The sequence below is a fragment of the Melospiza georgiana genome, chromosome Z (assembly GCF_028018845.1).
Source record: "Melospiza georgiana isolate bMelGeo1 chromosome Z, bMelGeo1.pri, whole genome shotgun sequence".
Classification (NCBI taxonomy): domain Eukaryota; kingdom Metazoa; phylum Chordata; class Aves; order Passeriformes; family Passerellidae; genus Melospiza; species Melospiza georgiana.
The window spans coordinates 48,726,837-48,745,218 of NC_080465.1; the positions used below are offsets into that span (position 1 = coordinate 48,726,837).

Here is an 18,382-nt window from a genome sequence, read left to right on the forward strand (position 1 = left end):
AATTATGGGTATGAATGAAACTATCACACTATTAAGAGAATTATGTGTTTGTAATTTATACACATTTCATGAATAGAGGAATTAACTGGCCAAATTTTAGCGAAGAATATCTAAGGCATATAATTCAGAGCCACTTCTAAGAATGAGTCTTTTTTTCTTTTAAAAGACTCATTCTCTTTTAAAAAAGAGAAACTGTAGACAAATGTAATTTGCAAATTACAAACCAATTTTGGTATTGCGTGAGTACAGATTAGAATTTTTAAACATTAATTTATAGAACAGTGATCATCAATTGAACAAATCTGGCTTTGGACAGTTTTCCAAAGTTAACTATGAATTGATAAAAGCTATAGACAAGACAAAGATGTTCCCTACCTGAGGCCCAATAAACACTCTGTATTTATTATCAGGGCTGTCGCCTCCAATTAAGAAAGAGTTGGGTCCTATCTGCTGCAGCAAGTACAGCCTGGCTCGCATCACTTTGTTGACTCGGCGATTTGTCTCCTCAGGGCTGTACGGAGAGAAGCCATCTGGAGATGGGGCTCGTCGAGGCGGCGTTATCCGTCCGCTCTGAAACTACACAATGCCTCCGTCATGAGCAGCCAAAGGACAGAAAAATGTTTAAATAGGTATGGTTTGTTTATTTATTCAGAGTAAGCGTCCCCAAAACCTGGAAGTACTACAATCTGTTCAACTATGATTTAAAAGGATTACTTTTCTCCCACGCCCAGTAGCCAAGGTCAGAAGAAAACTGAAATTCTGCAGCTGAAACTTGTCTGACATCGGGACACAAAAGGAGTCTTTCAAATTGCTTCTTATTTTCATGTTGTCATATGTTGCCTTACCATATTACTACTGAATTATCAATTGTAATTCAATCTGAAGATAATAAGGGACTTATTACTCAATAAAGAAGATTATTCTATATAGGTGTAACACTAATCTATTTCCCAAATGAAAAAATGCTATGACTGCAGGTTAAAAGAGGGAATATAACTTCAAGATCAAAAGTTTAAGAAATTTCCAAAGAAGATAAAAAAAAAGATACAGCTTGCTCCCTTTTCCACCAGTTAAGCAACTTTTAGATGAGGATGCTTTGGTGTTTTTTTAATATTGTTTCCCCATAATCAAAAAGTAAATGGCCCAAACATTTTGGGAAGATTGTCTTCATTAAAGTTCTTCACATTTCTCACATGAGATGCACTAACGGTTCCATCCCATTTCAGATCTTCTGCTTTTATTTGTATGCATTGAATTTTATGTTAAGATGAAAGTAATTATGAATTCACTGTCCATCATATAAGTAAAATATAAACTGGATTTTAATGTTTTTAATGTGAAAAATTAATATTAAACAAAAACCCCAAGCAAGTAAAAATAGTTGTTTTCTCTTTTTTAACCTTTCAACTTCTCTTGCCAAGAGGAAAGGACCAGTGCTGCTGTTCTGTAACTTCTGATACTTATCTCTAGTTCAAGAGACTGACAGTACATTTTTTAACTGATACTGGAAAAACTTGTTTAGAACAATGGGAAAATAAAACCAATTAGATCTTATTTATCCTCTAATTGCATTGTGAATTGCACTGTGAATTTAACTGTTGATGAGCCTTTTTACAACAAGCTAGAGTGTTAAATATTATTGCTCAAAATATACTCTTGGTCTTTTTTAATTAAGCCAGTTACTCTTGCTCAAAACATTCTATTTTAGATGTTCTCTAGAATGCAGTGATAGTAAGTGTAGACTTCTAACAAAGTACATATATGAAGTCTTCCCTAATCTGTACATAAAGGTAAGTTCTGAAATAGAGGATCACTAAAGCACACCAGTAAGACTTTTCTAAAGGAATTTTCATCTCATCCACAGTCCCATCCTTAATGGAATATACCTGCACAGAGAACTGACAGGCAGGAGACACTGGCTGGTTATTTAAAAAAAAAAGACAAGAAAAAAACCCCCACCAACGAACCAAAAAACCAAATCAAACAAAACAACAACAAAAAATCCCCTCACCAACAAAAAAACTACCAGTAATTCTTCATGCTAATCAAGTTAAGAAAACATACATGTATTCATGATTGAGTGCCTATATTTCTTTGTTTATTTCCTAGCAAATGAAAGCAGGACTGAAGGAAAAAGAAAAGCACAATGAGAAATACCATATGAGATATATAGGTCATTCAAGTGATATTCTGTAATAACCTCCTCATATCAGAATCTTGCTCTACAGAGGGAGGACCTACTGCCCCTATAAGCAAGATTGTAGAATATAGCCAAACTGAAAATTACATCACAGCTTGCAACTTACAGGCACTGGAGATACCCTTTTTCTTCTAACACCTGGTGACTCAGATTTAACTGTCCTAGCAGATGATGAAGAGGAACTGCTAGGAGAAGGACTACGTCTTCCTTTTTGCGTAGGTGAAGAAGCAGTGCTGTGTCCTTCAGCTTGAGGATCTAGACAGAGTTTGTTCATTTCTGATCCATCTACTTTTCCAGGGATAGGTTTCACCACCTTGCAGGAATGTTAAAATTATTAATTGGTAATTTCACATTAAAGCAAAGCAAATTAATCAATAATTCCTTTGTTGTAATTAAGCTATTATATGGATATCCAAATACTTCTTAGGCCATACTACTAACATTTGAGACGAATTAGCTTAATGATCTATATGCAACACAAAAGCAAGAACCTTTCTTCCTGTCAATTTGTGCAGCTTATACTAGTTACGGCAGCAACTGATTTGATTCTCAAAGTACTCCTGTAACTATCATTCATGATACCTAAAAAACCAGCTGTTTCCCCATTGGCATAGTAGAAGCCAAAATAATTTTCTTCTCTACAGGTACTGTTCTTATTAAGAGCTATAATACTGGATCCATGCATTCCACATGGTACCAGCTGAAAAAACACTAGGGCTACTATTTCTTTAACACAACACTTTTGCAAAACAAAGACTTCAAACATGGAGGTAATCCAGCAAAATTAAGTATCCCATTCTTTGTAAAAACCACGCCCAGATTTTTTTGTCTGCCATACAAGCAAAAGAGCTACACCACATCCAGTATCTGAGCTAACCACTACACATGGTGGATAGAGGGAGAGCTCAAGCAAAGGGAGCACATGCACAGTAGTGCTTTGTTGCATCAACACTAAATTTTGACATTGAGAATTGGAATATTTCAAGACATTATTTCAGCTTTCTGTCAGCCAGACCCACATAACGCATAAGAAGAGTAATGTCCCTGGGAATCAAATTAAAAACAGTTACATTTGGAAGATTCAGTTTTAGTTCTTCATTTCTCAATGTCTCAGAGGCTTGACTCAACACTGGAAGGAAGTTCCAAGCAACAACTAAGATAAACAGAGCACATATCTCCTAGAAAGTTCCAGAAGTCTCTTTAAGACAAAAACTGAAAGGGGCTTTCCATCCTCAGGATAATAAGAGATATCTAGACTCAGTGCCCAGTTACAAAAGCGAACAGGATAGAAGAGAAATATAAAGAGCAGAGAACACCCTTTTTTCCCTCCTATCAATTAATGCAGTAATGCCTCTCCTTGCCTGGAAGATCAAAATGCAAATTCATGTACCTATGGACAAAGTACTTATGTTAAAAACATCAGAAGTGTCAAATTATAGTAACTGAGAATCTAGAGCACCAAATCTTGTATTAACACACCCACAAACCTCAAGGGAAGTCGGCTGAGCAGGAAAATAATTTCAAGCTACTCAGTACGCAAAAGCATTTAAATTTTTAAAGTTAAAATTGTGTTATTTGAACCTTTGAGGTAATGGGGTTTGGTGCACTTTTAAGTATTTTCAACATTATTTCTCACAATAGAACCAACAGAACCTTCTTATTTCTGTTCCAGAGAAGCTGTCCCCAAACACTTGCCTATTGCATCAGATGACCTTAACTTTACATTAGTGGTACATGGGAGTCATATCAACCAACTATGTTCATAGGTAAGTAATGGGTATTAATTAACCAACATTATACTGAATAGAATTGGAACTACTCCTAAAGTACTTCAGGTTTGATCTACCTACGTTTTTTAAAAGCCATTTATGCCAAAGCAAGATCCAAAAGGCTAACAGAACACTGCCATGCAAACCTCGTGAGAGCTGAGAGCTGGCAGAGGAGCAGCAGAGTTTGCGTTGGCTCCAGGTTGTAGGAGGTTTTTACTCTCGGTCGCTGGAGGGCAGCAGCGCCGCAGCCGTGCGGGACGGGACGCTCAGAGAGCAGCGCCGCGATAACGCCTTGGCTTAAAAACAAACAGCAACAACCGGGGACGCTGCTCCCAGCCAGCCCCGCTGCCCTACAAACACCGCGCAGGACACGGACACGAGCACCACAACTAAGAGCAGAGAAATTGTAAAGAAAAAAAGGTTTCTAATAGAAAGAAATTTAAGAGACTGTTATTTATAATAGCTGCTACAGATACTGTCCTTCCATCAGTGCCACCTACCACAGGGCCTCTTCTGCTTCTTCTTTCCAGCCATTCATGCTTCCAGGCTGGCATACATGTTGCCTTGAGTTTCTCCCTGATCATGCGCTCTTCTGGGCGGTCATCCATCTTCTGCAACCCCCTAAGGGTTTCTTTATTCTCCATGTCACGACTACAGCAAAGAAAAAAAGTCATAAACACAATTAATTTCAGTTGAAGTATAATGTCACTGCATTCTTAAACTTTATGCCACCCTATTCTCCCTCTCCTTACAATTCAGCTGCTAAAACATTATTTCCACCAGACCACAAGAAGCCTTTTAAGAGTTACAAGTAATCTCTTCTGCCATTTGAAGCAGAATACCTGTTTAGAGGAATATTCTTCAAAATGTGTGCACTGCTTGTAGCACTGAACAGCCAGTAAAAATGAAGATCTTGGCAAATACAAAACCAATACAAAAATTACCCTCTATGTAATGTCAAGCCATTCATCAAAGGCTTCACAAATGTTGCAAGGGTTCATACATTTCTTTCTCCGTTTAAAAATAATTTACAAAATTAATATAAATTAAAGACAAAAAATTCCCATAATCATAGGATGGACAAGCATAAAACTATGTACCTAGTGCCTCTTCATATATTAACTCTGCTCGAAAACAGAGAACTCATAAACTAACACACAGTAAGTACCAGAGAATCATAAAATGGCCTGGGTTGGAAGAACTCCTAAAGATCATCTAGCTCTGACCCCCTCCCTGTGGGCAGGGACACCTCCCACTAGACCAGGCTGCTCTATCCAACCTGGCCTAAACCATATCTAAACTAGACACAGAGGTCACAAAATTAAGGCTGGTGGCCTTGTGACTAATGACTCAAGAGCTCTTAAAATCAGTAAGAGCAAAATACAGTAAGAGCAAAAATTCACAGCAAGGTCATATCTGTAAAATGAAAATTTAATCCATCTGGGCTTGTACTTTTTCACCTACAGCAGAGTAGTTCTTTGTGATTGCTGGCAACAACAAAAAGGCAAGAAATACTGTCAGACACTGAAAAACAAATATGAACAGTCTGGAAGATTTCCTGATTCTGCTGAGCTATCTGCTAAATCACCAAGAAAACCACATTCTTAAGCAGCAGCACACGATCTCCACCCATCTTCTTGAAGCCAATGCTCTTTCAAAATAAGCAAGCTTGATTAAGCCAACTGTCAGAATGAGATTTTATTCTAAAAATAAAATCACAACTTAAAAAGAGAGAGTATATAATAATTTAGCTACAAGCACTGCTTTCTTCCATGCAATCTCAGCTTCTAAAACATTTAACCATGCAGTCACAACTGCATTTGTATATGATGACCTAAAAATATATCACCTGCAATATTCATTGCAATAAAATCATGTGAAAATTACAATTCCTATCTTCAGCAGCATTGTATTACTGAGGTCATTTATCACAAATAAACATGCTTTAAAGAAAATGAGACGTTTTTGCAGGTCAGAAGGAGAGTACTGTTATTTTTTTTCCTTCTCTTATTGTAGAGACAAAGGAAACAAAGGATTCTGAGGCAGGAAATAATACTTCCTGTTCAGTGCTGAAACATAATAAGCAGATGGACACTGTAAAGAAAATATATTTTCTTTCAGGCTAGCTTCTAAACCTACTGTTAATAACTGATTTTAGATATGTGGAACTGTGTGATTCTACTGATTAAGGACTTAAAAATGTTAATAAGTAGAAACAAAATCCACCTAAGAATGAATGCTTTTTCAGAGGTAAAGCATTCATTTTAATGAATGCTTAATTTTAAAAGTAATGCAAGTGAATTCCATAACACTGCCTTCTAGATACAGACACAAAAGTAGTGATAATTAATGAAAACCAAAGATATTATAGCAGTAGGTAGAACTCAAGAAAAACATCCTGAAAATTTCAAATGCAGAAGAAACTACTGCATAAAGATTCAACTTTAAATTTTTTCCTCAGTGAAAAAAAATCTGTTCAAGGACAAATATTTTATATGAACACAGCTCTTAAGTAATATAGGCACAAGTTAAAACATCATTATTTTTATAATAGTTACTTCATGGCATGAACCATCTCAGTTGCATGAATACTTCATACACTAGACAGAAAACACCAGCAGTGAAAGAACGACACAGTATTTCATTTGTTCATATAACCATGATTAACTTCCCAACTGATACAAAAAAAGTCTTTTAGAGGCCCTTGGACTTGAATTCATGAACAATGTAATACAACAGTAGAGCCTTTACAATCTCTGCTTGTTCTCTAAAAAGCAGAAGCAGCTATCTTCCTCTCATGTGACAGCTAAACCGATCTACTCTTTTCTGCACAAAGAACTCTTGTGCTTTCTCTACACGCAGGTGGGAAAGACCAACTGTGTCTGAAAGCTTTTGCTTAGTAGATAAGTTATCTCATGCAGAATTTAAGCTGTATGTATATCCATATGTATTTCTTTTTATTTATGGAGCACAACTTCTTAAGTGATCAAAACAACTTCATATTTTATATTTTAAATCAAGTCTTGGCTAAAATATTCATTAGAATATTTGGACCTGCTGGGTCTGTGGAAAAAATATTTTTCCTGTGACTGCACTGAACTCCTACATACTGCAAGACACCCTCACCTTGTGACCCTGAACCTACACTTTTTTTTTTTGTTTGTTTTTTTGTTTGTTTTTTTTTACATCTTAAGCAAACTCCTTCATCTATTCCAGGCAAGCTAATGTTTTTCTACACAACAATGTCTAGATTGCCAGTGTCTGTACCTCAGCACAAAATAAAAACAAGAGATACAGAGCATACTCCACCAAGGACTTCATCCTGCAGGGTACAGAGTATTTTAATCTTCACAGAGCAGCGCCTATTTGTGATAGCCACACACTTAAGTGATTCTCAGGTGGTGTTTAATTTGAATCACAGTACAATGCTAACGAGCAAGCTAAAAACAAACCTCAGAGAACATGCTTGAGCCAGGAAAGCCTTACATTTCTCAACAGCTCACCCTTGTGCTTCATTAGGAAGCAAGGGTTTTGCTCTTAAATGTTTCAGCTTCTCATGAGTAAAAGAAAAAAAGATAAAAGGCACTTTTTTCCCAATAAATTTTAACTTTTTAACTTTGCCTCTCTCCCCAAACTCCAAGTATCTTCTAAATTCTTTGTATTGCTATTTTCAACATCTCCTGTATTAATAGTCAAGAAATTCCAAAGAAAGTCTAAACTGAGTTCTGGAGTACTGAGCAAGGTCAATACTGTGATGAATACTGGAGTTTAATGCATAAGATCACTGATATACACTTAAACAATTCCATTATTAACTGTGGATTATTTGCTTCATGAACTACAAAACTCAATACAGTAAGATTAACACACTGCATGGAAACAATCACTGCCACATCTTACGGACCAGAGAAAGTTAAATGTCCTTCATTTCTGTGTCTTAATTTTGAAGACCTGCAAACAGCAATTGAGTAGCTAGATCATTAACAACTTGTTTTCTATGGATCAATGACTCAGTATTTTATACTGAGGTACGCATTACACATGCTATTTTAGTGAACTATGGTAAAGTACATAAGCAAACTTTACTTCTAACAGCTTAGTGAACTCAGTACTAATTCTCTGCAAGTATTTTTCTTACAAAAGTATATAATGGCATATGAAAGCTCAACTGTAGCTCCAGTTCATTTGCCAATTGTACACTTCATTGTACTTCTCAACAATTAGATGTCTTGGCTTCTCTGCTATCTTGTATGTATAAAAAAAAGCTTTATCCAATAGCCAGAATGGACACAATTTATTAGCAGCAGGAAGAAAGAATAAACGCAAGCTCTGGAAGAGAAGTCAATTCACCAAGAAAGGGAAAGGAAGTTCTATATGTTGTTTCTGCAAGTATACAGTCATAGCAAGGAGAAAAATTATTAGTTACTGAGTTGTTTGTTGGGTTTTTTTTTAAACATTTGTCTGAAGCAAATTAGAAAAAGTAACTTGCATATGAGCAGTGGTCAAACCATGGGGAACCAGAAGAAACATGAACAGAAGTAGTCACAAAACAGCTATGTCAGAACAATCAATGGAGTTACTAAGAGGTTTGATGGAAGAGCACTGGATAAGAAAGAACACATACAGCAGACATTTTATTATCAGTCCAATAAAAATGCTATCTGTTATAACAGTCAAAAATGGAAGAGACCTTAGATGAGATATAAAGATCTCATTTTGAGGATCTTAAGCAAGAACTAAGAATACGGTCACCCAGCTAAATGGAATCCAAGCCTCAACTGGTCCCAAGAACACCAGGCTGTTGGTCAGGCTGCCAGGAGGCATGGCACATAGGAGCAGTGCTCAATGTGAAGAACAGGGACAAAAGATTTAGCCATTCCCTGAACTGAGGAGGTCAGCTACTAGTTTGTTAGATAACTTCCTGCCACATTTCCAGCACTGCTCACAGTTTCTCTTTCGCCATTAAGTACTTCTAATGAAATCAAGATTAGTAAATAAGAAACAGAGCAAGATGGACAAGCCATGGTCTGACCTCCTGACAAGTCTCCTGTTCCTTCTTCCTGGTGATTTGCTACTGCTGATATCTATCATCTAACTACACGTGTCCATACTAATAATACAAAAGGTATGGCACATACTATGAAAATCTTCACAGAGAACTTTCTCATGCTGGTAATAAATGGCAGCAACTGCCACTTAACAATAGACTTGAATGCGCTACTTCCTAGAGACAAAGGCACTTGGCTTCCTAAAATAGTTACAGACACTTTAGCTGGATGTTATAGAAGTGTGAAATTTAATTGTATTCTGGTAAGAGTACTCCCTCGAAGGCTGGTATGTTAAAAGGTGCAATTGTCGAAGAGAGTATTTCACTGCTAACAGTGAAATATTCATAATCAAAGCTCTAACTACACAGACTGAGCCATCCCCTTCAGTGGAACCTCACAGGCCCTGGTCAGGAAGGATCATCCTTCCTCTGAGCCTCAGTGATGAAGGCTCCAAACTCCAAAGATGGATGTCAAAACATACAGAGGTAGATTTCCTGCACAGGTTTTCTAGCTCCTATGAAGTAAAATTCACCTATATAAAACATTTGTTTTATTTCTTGCTCTGAAACCACCTAGCTAATCCTTTGAGATACATTACTCAGTAGCCACAGAAAATGAGTTCTACAAAACAAGAAACAACAGCCTCTGTTTGCAACAGATACTTGCTATGAAGTGAATGAAATGGGATTCTCTTCAGCTATTTCTTAAGAAAGCTAACAGACATCTCACACCAGTATTACAGAAAACTTCCTAGGGCTCTGTAATTCTCTCATTATTTAGTCAGCCAGTCACAGTCCAGATTGATCAGGGTGTACCCACAGGTGTTTTCACAACAGCAGTAATGTTACATGATCTCTTGGACTCTATACTTCCATACTAAATGCCTCAGAGAGAGAAGTTGGTACTTAATCCCTAAAACCCTTAAAGTTTACGCCATTATTGAACAGAATTTCTAGGACTTCCAGGAGGTAGATAATTTATATTGATACAAGAGACACAAAGGTAATAATAATAATTGTGTAATTATTTTAATTATGCATTTTGCTTAATATACCCCAAATGAGATTATAAATATTCATATACTTATTACTATATTACAAACTTCAGCATCCCAGCAGAGAGCAGAACCCAGTATGCCCAGTTCATGTTATGCCAGCTGAGGAGAATATGCAAGTCCTGTCCCCATCATGGTGCAACACAGCACTGGGTCTTCAAAAATAGCAGTAATGCCATGACAAAGACTGAAGAGGAGTGCTGACTGACAGCTATATGACTAGTTCATCAGCACCAGGCTGTAGGATTTCACACATAGGTGTTAGGGATTCTTTCCCCCAGGTCAGCCCACCAGAGCTGTCCTCTAGCTCTTACTTAAGTGGAAGAACAAGTTTTTACTTGTTAGGTATCATGTAAGTCAACTCTCTTTTTAACAGAATCAAATTCTTCACTTCTAGAATGAAATTTGATCTCTTCGGCACCAAACTGATCTTTTGACCCAGATTCATCAAGGCTGAATGATGAATTCCTAGCTCAAATTAGGAATACTAGCTGAAATGTGATTGGCAAACACAGAGAAAGGTGCAGGTCAGAGCAGATATGGCCCTTGCTGATGCAGAAGTCACAAGCCATTAAAGGAAAGATGGCAATTAAAGGGAGGGTAAAACCCAAAATACAAGTCCTTGAAGTTCTCACTGGAAATGATTTTGATATGCAATATGTCAGGTACATATCCTACTATTTCAAGTGTCTGTCCTATTTTTTAAAGACAGAATTTCTTATTGTATATTAGGTGACTGTCAGAGAAGAATAAAATACCTGCACACATAAATGCACGAGATTAAGAGTTTCTTAGCAAATTTTACTCCCCTGTCACCAGCAGAGAACATCAGATATTTAATACAAAAATTTATGCTTTGAATCAGCTTAAGATACTAGGGTTAAGCAGATAAACCTGCACACCACATTCTCCACCTTCAATGGGAATAGTGGAAATAAGATACAAACAAGTAACTTGAACAGGAAAATTTAAAAGCTACAACCTACTAAATTATTTCTGTAATAGTTATAAATAAGAAAAAAATTAGAATGTCTTGGTGCTGTTCAAAATGGCAGAATCATCAGCAGATACCAAATACTCAGAGATTACTGCTGGAAAGTTCTCTCAGCAAAATATGATCATAAAAATAAACAATGAAAGAAAGCAAATTAAAAAAACCTGAAGATTTATATATACATTATTTCTAGAAAACAAACATAACAACCTCTACAAATTTTAGGTCTTAATGACTGGTTAGTTTAGTCCGGCCTCACAGAAGGGGCCAAGGGATGCAGAAAGAAATTTAACAGGACTCCTCCTGCTCTTTCCTGAAGAATGATCTGACTGACATACTTTCAAGATAATCATTATTTCTTGCCAGGGTTCTATTTGTTTCTTAGCATACACTGCTGACAATTACAACCAATTATCATTGTTATCAATCAGTTATACTGAAATGGCAATCAGAAGTCATGAAGCAGGCCCCTAGTATTCTAAGCATCCCAATTTGTTTTTTTAATTTATGTTCTGTTATTTGGTACTCATTTTTTAAAATTTAAGCTTTATCTTTTTTCCTCTTTTCATATTTCTTGTCTATATATTTATCAATCCAAGTCACTCTGGGGAATTTATATCATTAGTGTGATATCATGATATAAAAAGAGTAAGCTATACTAAACAGGCACTAAAGAGAGATATGTCTTGCTCACTGACTGTCAGACCCATTCAAAAAGGCCTTGTGCTCTGAAGATTCATGTATACACTGAATTTTTCTCAAAGGCCAAAGTGGGCTAAATGCTTCTACAAAGATTTCTGACTGTCACAAGAAGCTTTCCTACAATGCAGAAATAACATAAAAAATTCCTTGCAAGCCTATTCTGACTAACTGCTGGGTGAAAAAAATGTAATCCCAGCAACCCTGAACCACTTATGGTAGATATATATTGAAGAGCATTATCTTCTATCAGCAGAGAGCCACAGGGGAACTGGCTCTCACCATGAAGATCCAGATTCAGGTTCTGCAGATCCTTAATGCTCACAATGCAGTGGCTTTGCAGGTATAGACTGCTCTGTGCTGAACAGGATTGTCTCCTTTGGAACAACGAGAACTTTTGGTGGTTATCTGTCAGCTAACCTAACCACAGGCCAACCATATAGTAACTACACCCACTTTAATGATGGCAGCTACTACTGCAAACATTTATTTTTTAAAACAACAAGCTACCATGACAAAAAAAAAAAAAAGAGGAAAAGGCATTCAAAACTTCTGTGAGCATATGGCTAAAAATGATAAAATCACTGCAGTTAGCAAGCAATAAAAATATTTTTCCATAATAATAAATCAGGGCTCTATAACAAAACAAGAAAGTCAATATAGGACAGCAAGTACACTCCTTAAAAATATATCATTGTTGCTTATCTTCAGTGGGTTCCTGAGATTTGATTTTAAAACTTTGCTGCTTTCCCATCTTACTTATAACAATGTATTTAAGATTTAATTTATAGCAATGCACACTCCTTACAAAATGTAAATCTTGATACTAACTAGAAATTACATACTGTCAGAGTAAAAATGTAATGAGCTCATTTCCGTATGATATGGGCCTGGGTATAGGAAATGGGTATTTTTAGCATTTGCTTAAAAACTGACTTACAAATTGCAGACTCATTCACATGGCAGTGTGAAAGCATAACACAAGAGAAGCATTACTCTATGAGAATTTCACTTGTCAGCAGTGACTCGAGGAAAGACACTCTTCCATGCAAATCACATTTGATCAGAAAGCCTTTGCATTGAAGTTTACAGATTAAACATTTAATCCCAGGCTCCTAGGCACAATACATTCAAGTGTGCACAAACGACTGCTAATAACAGCATCATAAAACATGGGCACCCCCCTCCCCCCATAAAAAGAGAGAAATAACATTACATTGATCTAGAAAGATGCATCAGAATCTGATAATATAGACACACACTGCACTTATGCAAAACATGCTAGTATATGAAAAGGAATAGCCTGACTTCATCAAGACATACCATACAAGAGGAATTAGCAGCAGTAGGAAGCTTTATACAGTACTTCAGGGATGATGTAACAGTAAGAGCTATTAGGTCAGCTGGTATCAGTTTTCCTGTTCATGAAACATTCTTAAAAAATGAAACCAGCAAAACTAATTCATTCTTATCTAGTGACAAATATGTGGACCTTCTAAGATCAGGTTCATGAAGTATTTGACATGAAGTGCTAAGTCTTAAAGAAACCCTAGTGGTGAATAGAGATGCCTTAATTATGTTCAGATTTCAGTTAGCACACTGACTGCCAGCAGACTATTCCCAACCTGAAGGTTTTGTGGGCTACCAAGAACTGTCATCCCTCTGCTTATAAAAACCAGTGCCCAGAACATACAGCTCTACACACTGACTGTCTGCATCCCACTCTGACCACTATCCTGAGATCTCTAAAACTATGGCTTCATTCATTACAGAAAAAGTTATAAGTGGAGGGGGGCGGAAGGTAAGTTGCACTTCATGCAGAATGTAATCAGATAGCATTCACTTAATATGAATTCAAAATGTTGTGGAGGAAGCTGCGGGTGGCGCCTTCACTTTGCCCTTCAGCTGTCCACCAGAAAATGCTTTGGCTACTCGTAATTTCTTGCATTTATTTTGGCAATTTTTAACTCAAGTACTTTTTAGTATTCCCGTGCTTGTCAGCTTTAAGAAATATTATCTTTCCTCCAGGATTGTGTGGAGTGATTGTTTAGCAAAAATTCTTAAAGTACCATCACTTTACTGATTACATCACAACTTTGCACACTGAAAGCCACTGTATCCATAAGGGAGTACAAAAAGACTAAAATATATGACCTATTGGAAAAAATAAACCACACTGTGGAACATCCCCAAATCTACACAGATATTTATTCATCTCCCACTACTGCTTTATTCAAACACTCCGGTTTGTACTTACAGTGTAGCTGGAACTACAGGGTAGGTGTAGCTGGAACTACAACATAGTTACAGCTTGAACTACTACATTACAATGTAGTTGGAACAAATCAGTCTCTAACCTCATACAGGACTTTGAGACCGCAAAATATATTGAACATAAATAGTAACATTTTAAAACGAGTAACAAACACTAAGTAACATGAGTAACAATCATATCACCTGTATGTACAGTTGGCAGAATGCTGAACAAGCTCCTACTGCTGTTAAAAACACTTTTGAAGAGGAATGCAGGAAGGCTCTCCAGAACTGGATAGTTAATATTTTACTATCTCCTCTAATCAGCACCACAACTGAGTAAGAGCAATTACTGCTCATTACTACATTCTGAGATTTCCTCCCAAGGGTAACTTAGGAGCATGGGGTTTGGCTGGGAAGGAGTTACAATAATTGTAACTCCTTAAACTTTCATACATTATTGATTAATCAGAGTAGCTAAATTTACCTTTTCTTTTTGTTCATCCAGAAGAATCAGAGAAGGAAGAAAAAAAGTTGTGAAAAACGTGAAACATATAAACAGGAAAAAACACAGGCAATCATGGAACACAAGGCTCATGGGCATACAAAGGAGTTCAAAAAACAATAAAAAATTAAACTGAAAAAAATCTCTAAAATACTTATTTCAAAAATACTAAAAAGTAATAGCAGCACTCACTGCTTGCTTTATGACCATGAATAGATATTATATAAAAGTAACTTTACAAAGATTCTTCATTTATCCTAACCCACAAGCACATAAGAAGAAATAATCTTTGTCTTTGACGGAGAAGCCTCACATTGCTGAAGCTACAAAAAAAGTAGGATTACAAAAGAGCTCATTTACTTTCTCATTGAGAAAACTACTGCACTGTTTCTAAGACAAGCACCAAAGGTACTTTCAGTGGAAATAATGTATAATTATTTGGAGCAGAGGAATATAGAGATATATGTATACTTCAGGCAGAGGAAACATGTTTTCAATTATAAGTATCTTTGTCTCACCTATTTACCCTTAAAAAAAGAACTCAAGAAGCAGAATTAAAATGATGCACTTAAAATTCAAATTTAGCTTTACCTGGGATTTGAGCTAAATATTTAATACTGGCAGTCATCATAAATGCAGTAATTAGTACTTCAAACAGTGCATGATGACCGATCTTTCTTTATGACTATCTGCACATTAAACTTCTTGCTTCATCATACATTGACTGTCAACATTCAAGAAAAAGGTTATGATTTTCTTTACATTATTGACCAGTTAAGATACCAGTTACCATTTAATCACTTAAAACCAACAACTACTCAGGTAGCTGGCAGCAAGTCTCTGCCCATCCAAACTTTTCAACAATAAAGTTGAAGCACAACTGCAAGAAAAGACATCAAGCCATGAACCAGCAACCAAGAAAAATTTGAATTGCCATGGAATTTATCCATAGTAAAGGACCACGAAAGTTCATAGACATGAAGCAGCTAGTAACCACTTGTGCAATACCCTCAAGCACTGCTTCAGCTGAGATAGCAGCATTCTGCAAGTCCGTGGCTTCAAAATAATAAAAAAACCCACAAACACACAAGTGTATTTTCAGATTTTTAAAGTGCTCTTCCACATAGCCCAAAAAACAAACATTGCGCTTGTTCTGCAATAGTATACAGGCTTTTGTGGACTACTCATGTAAGCTCATCAATGCAACCCTCAAACAACCATCTCCTGTCCACAGCTGTGTTTGACCTCTACCTCATCTAAATTAATTGAACTGATGGAGCAGTTCTCTGAAATTTATACATTATTATTAAGCTTCCATTTTGAACACTAAAATAATAAAACCAAAATCCTTTAATGAATATTCTGAATATATGAAGAATGCTGGGATGTTCCCACATAAGGTTCACAATGTCTAAATATTCTGCATTGCAATGACAACCTTCCGTTGCTTCACTACTGCCTCCACACCCAAAGGAATTAACTTTAAATTTTGATATAAAACGTGGTTAGGCTCTCATGAAACACTAAGGCTTACCTGAACTTTACAGTGACATGAAAGCAGTGTAGTTCTGCGAAACCAGAAAAGCTGAATGTACTAAAGCTTTTATAACATTAACTCTACTAATAAAAATTAAGGTATGCATAAAAGAAAACTTTTTCCAATATGCCAAAATTAAAATAATTACAAACACTTTTGATTGGTTGAAACATCCCTTAACCTCACCGACAAACAAAAAAGTTTCAGGATTTTTCTCAAACTTCTCATGAAACATGTTTGAGAAACTTGTGTAAAGAAACATCTGTCTGGAAGATGACATTTCACTATTACACGTAAGAAGTAAGGTCATACTGAAATTAAAATTTCAAGTAAGTAAATTTGGGCTTGTTAAGAAAGCCTTCTAAAGTAATTTTACAACATGGTTTTCAAATATCTTTATTTGCAGACTTTATTAAAAAACTGTACCTTTGTACAGAGAAACCCTGCCTTTCTTATTTTAGCTTTGTTAAATAAGCTGCTAATCCTGGAGAAATATGCAGGTTTGTAGTTCAGAAGTACCTGTTCTACAATAGAAACTAATCAAGTCATATGTCAACTTCCAACTTTTTTCCTTTTTTTTTAAAAGGTTTCTTCCCTGACTGTGCAGATTTGGAGACTACTAGTATAATTGATGTGGCTGCATTTATATTTGGCCCTTCATCCCTTTAGCTCAGAAGTCAACTCTCAAAAACATCCTCAACTGAAATTATTTCATTATCCCAACTACAATTTTTCCACAGTTCTCAGTATGTCTCCCTAAAAAAAACAATATGCCCAGTCTATCATCCATTTGAAACAAGCAATCTAAAATAAGGAAAAGTTAAATTACAAATACTTTGGTTTTATTCTACCAACTGATTAACAACAATCATTATTAGGAATTGGTAAGTATGATTCAGGCAGCAGTGGAAATGAAAACATTTCTGTAATTTACTTTAAGTAGTTCAAAAGAAACTTCAATTGTGAATAGCACATGCTTTATTCAAATTTTCCCAGCATGCTTTTGTTTTTGTAAAAAAGCATCAGAAGTTTGATTTTCAGTTTCACATACACTGTACTTGGAATATTTTGGGGGCTTTGTGGTTTGTTTTTTATTTGGGGGGGGTGGTGGTTGTTAGGGAAAAAAATAACTTTCAGGTCAAGTTAAAGCTGTATGGGAAAAGCACATGCGCTCTGTCAATCCCTGGTATAAATATCCCTCACTTATGGAAGGATCATGAACAAAAGTATTTCATATTCTCTTTTGTTGCCATATAAAGCATTTTAAAAATCAACATCTTAAGCAGAAAGCCTGCCACACAAAGCTCTGTCTACAGGACAGTATTTTCATAGTTCTTTTAAGTTGTAAAGCAAGATGAAAGAACTTTGTATGCTGCTGCAAGCATATCATACATATTCCTCCCTACAAGGAAATTTTAACATGAGTACTACTTTAATGCACAGATATGTTTTACCCATTACCTAGATCTTCCTATGTACTATGCCTTAATGCTGCCCCCTGCAAAGTTGGATTTCAGATAGTTTCCTTAGAATTAATTCACAATAACACTTTAATGACAAAAGGTCAGAAAATGTGGTCTTGTTTATGGACACATCTACCTGCTCTAGAGAGATATAGCACAATTGCAGCCCTCATCTCCTAGAGCATCTCCTGGTTTTTAATTTACCACCTAACACTGTCACTGCAACCAGTGTGACACAATTCAGCACTGGATGGAACACACACACCACAGACTGGAGGCTGTGCCACTGCTAAGGGCCACACTCAAACGCAGTCCAGGTGTTTGTGAGAAAACATCATTACAGCACTGATATGAATCCACACTCACGAGACTGCTGTGCTCCAGCAGTCAGGGCAGGGCACTCTGAGACTTGACATATAAAGCTAGAGTAAGATTTCAGACTGAAGCCACGATTGAAAGCTTTGTTTTCTATGCAGTTCACTTCAAAATAACTACTTTCTCAGGTCAATTTTTAAAATTCGTTTTTCTAAAATTAAATATAATATGAAATATTGAAAGGCTACTAAGAAAAACCTGTGTAAATAATCTTTTAAAATCTGTCATGCACAAAAAAATTGCAACATTTTCCCTAGTTAGCTCACTTGAAAACACAAAATCAACTAAGTAGGAATGCCAAATGTTGTCTCAAAAACTGAAGTACAGCTGACAATTTTCTTCTGATATTTCAACTTAATCATGTACTCATACAATAAAGGGGAAATTCGACACAAAATCTACCCTACAGGCCAGAACTGAACTAGATCACAAAACAGAAATATCAGAAGTACTACATTTTTCTGCCAGATAAAGCAGTTTCCAGC

General features: G+C 36.2%; 1 protein-coding gene across 3 annotated transcripts in view; it reads right to left on the reverse strand.

Annotated features, from left to right (window-relative positions):
- MAP3K1 (mitogen-activated protein kinase kinase kinase 1) overlaps window positions 1-18,382 on the reverse strand; it is a 58,086-nt gene that overhangs the window by 19,092 nt on the left and 20,612 nt on the right. For 2 of the 3 annotated variants that reach the window (XM_058044285.1, XM_058044286.1), the window contains exons 2-4: window positions 4,470-4,620; window positions 2,307-2,513; window positions 376-576 (exon numbers count right to left, since the gene is read on the reverse strand). In XM_058044285.1, the coding sequence (XP_057900268.1) occupies window positions 376-576; window positions 2,307-2,513; window positions 4,470-4,613 (552 nt within the window). In that variant the 5' untranslated portion in view covers window positions 4,614-4,620. The remainder of the gene's footprint in view (window positions 1-375; window positions 577-2,306; window positions 2,514-4,469; window positions 4,621-18,382) is intronic. The other variant, XM_058044284.1, reaches the window with a different exon arrangement.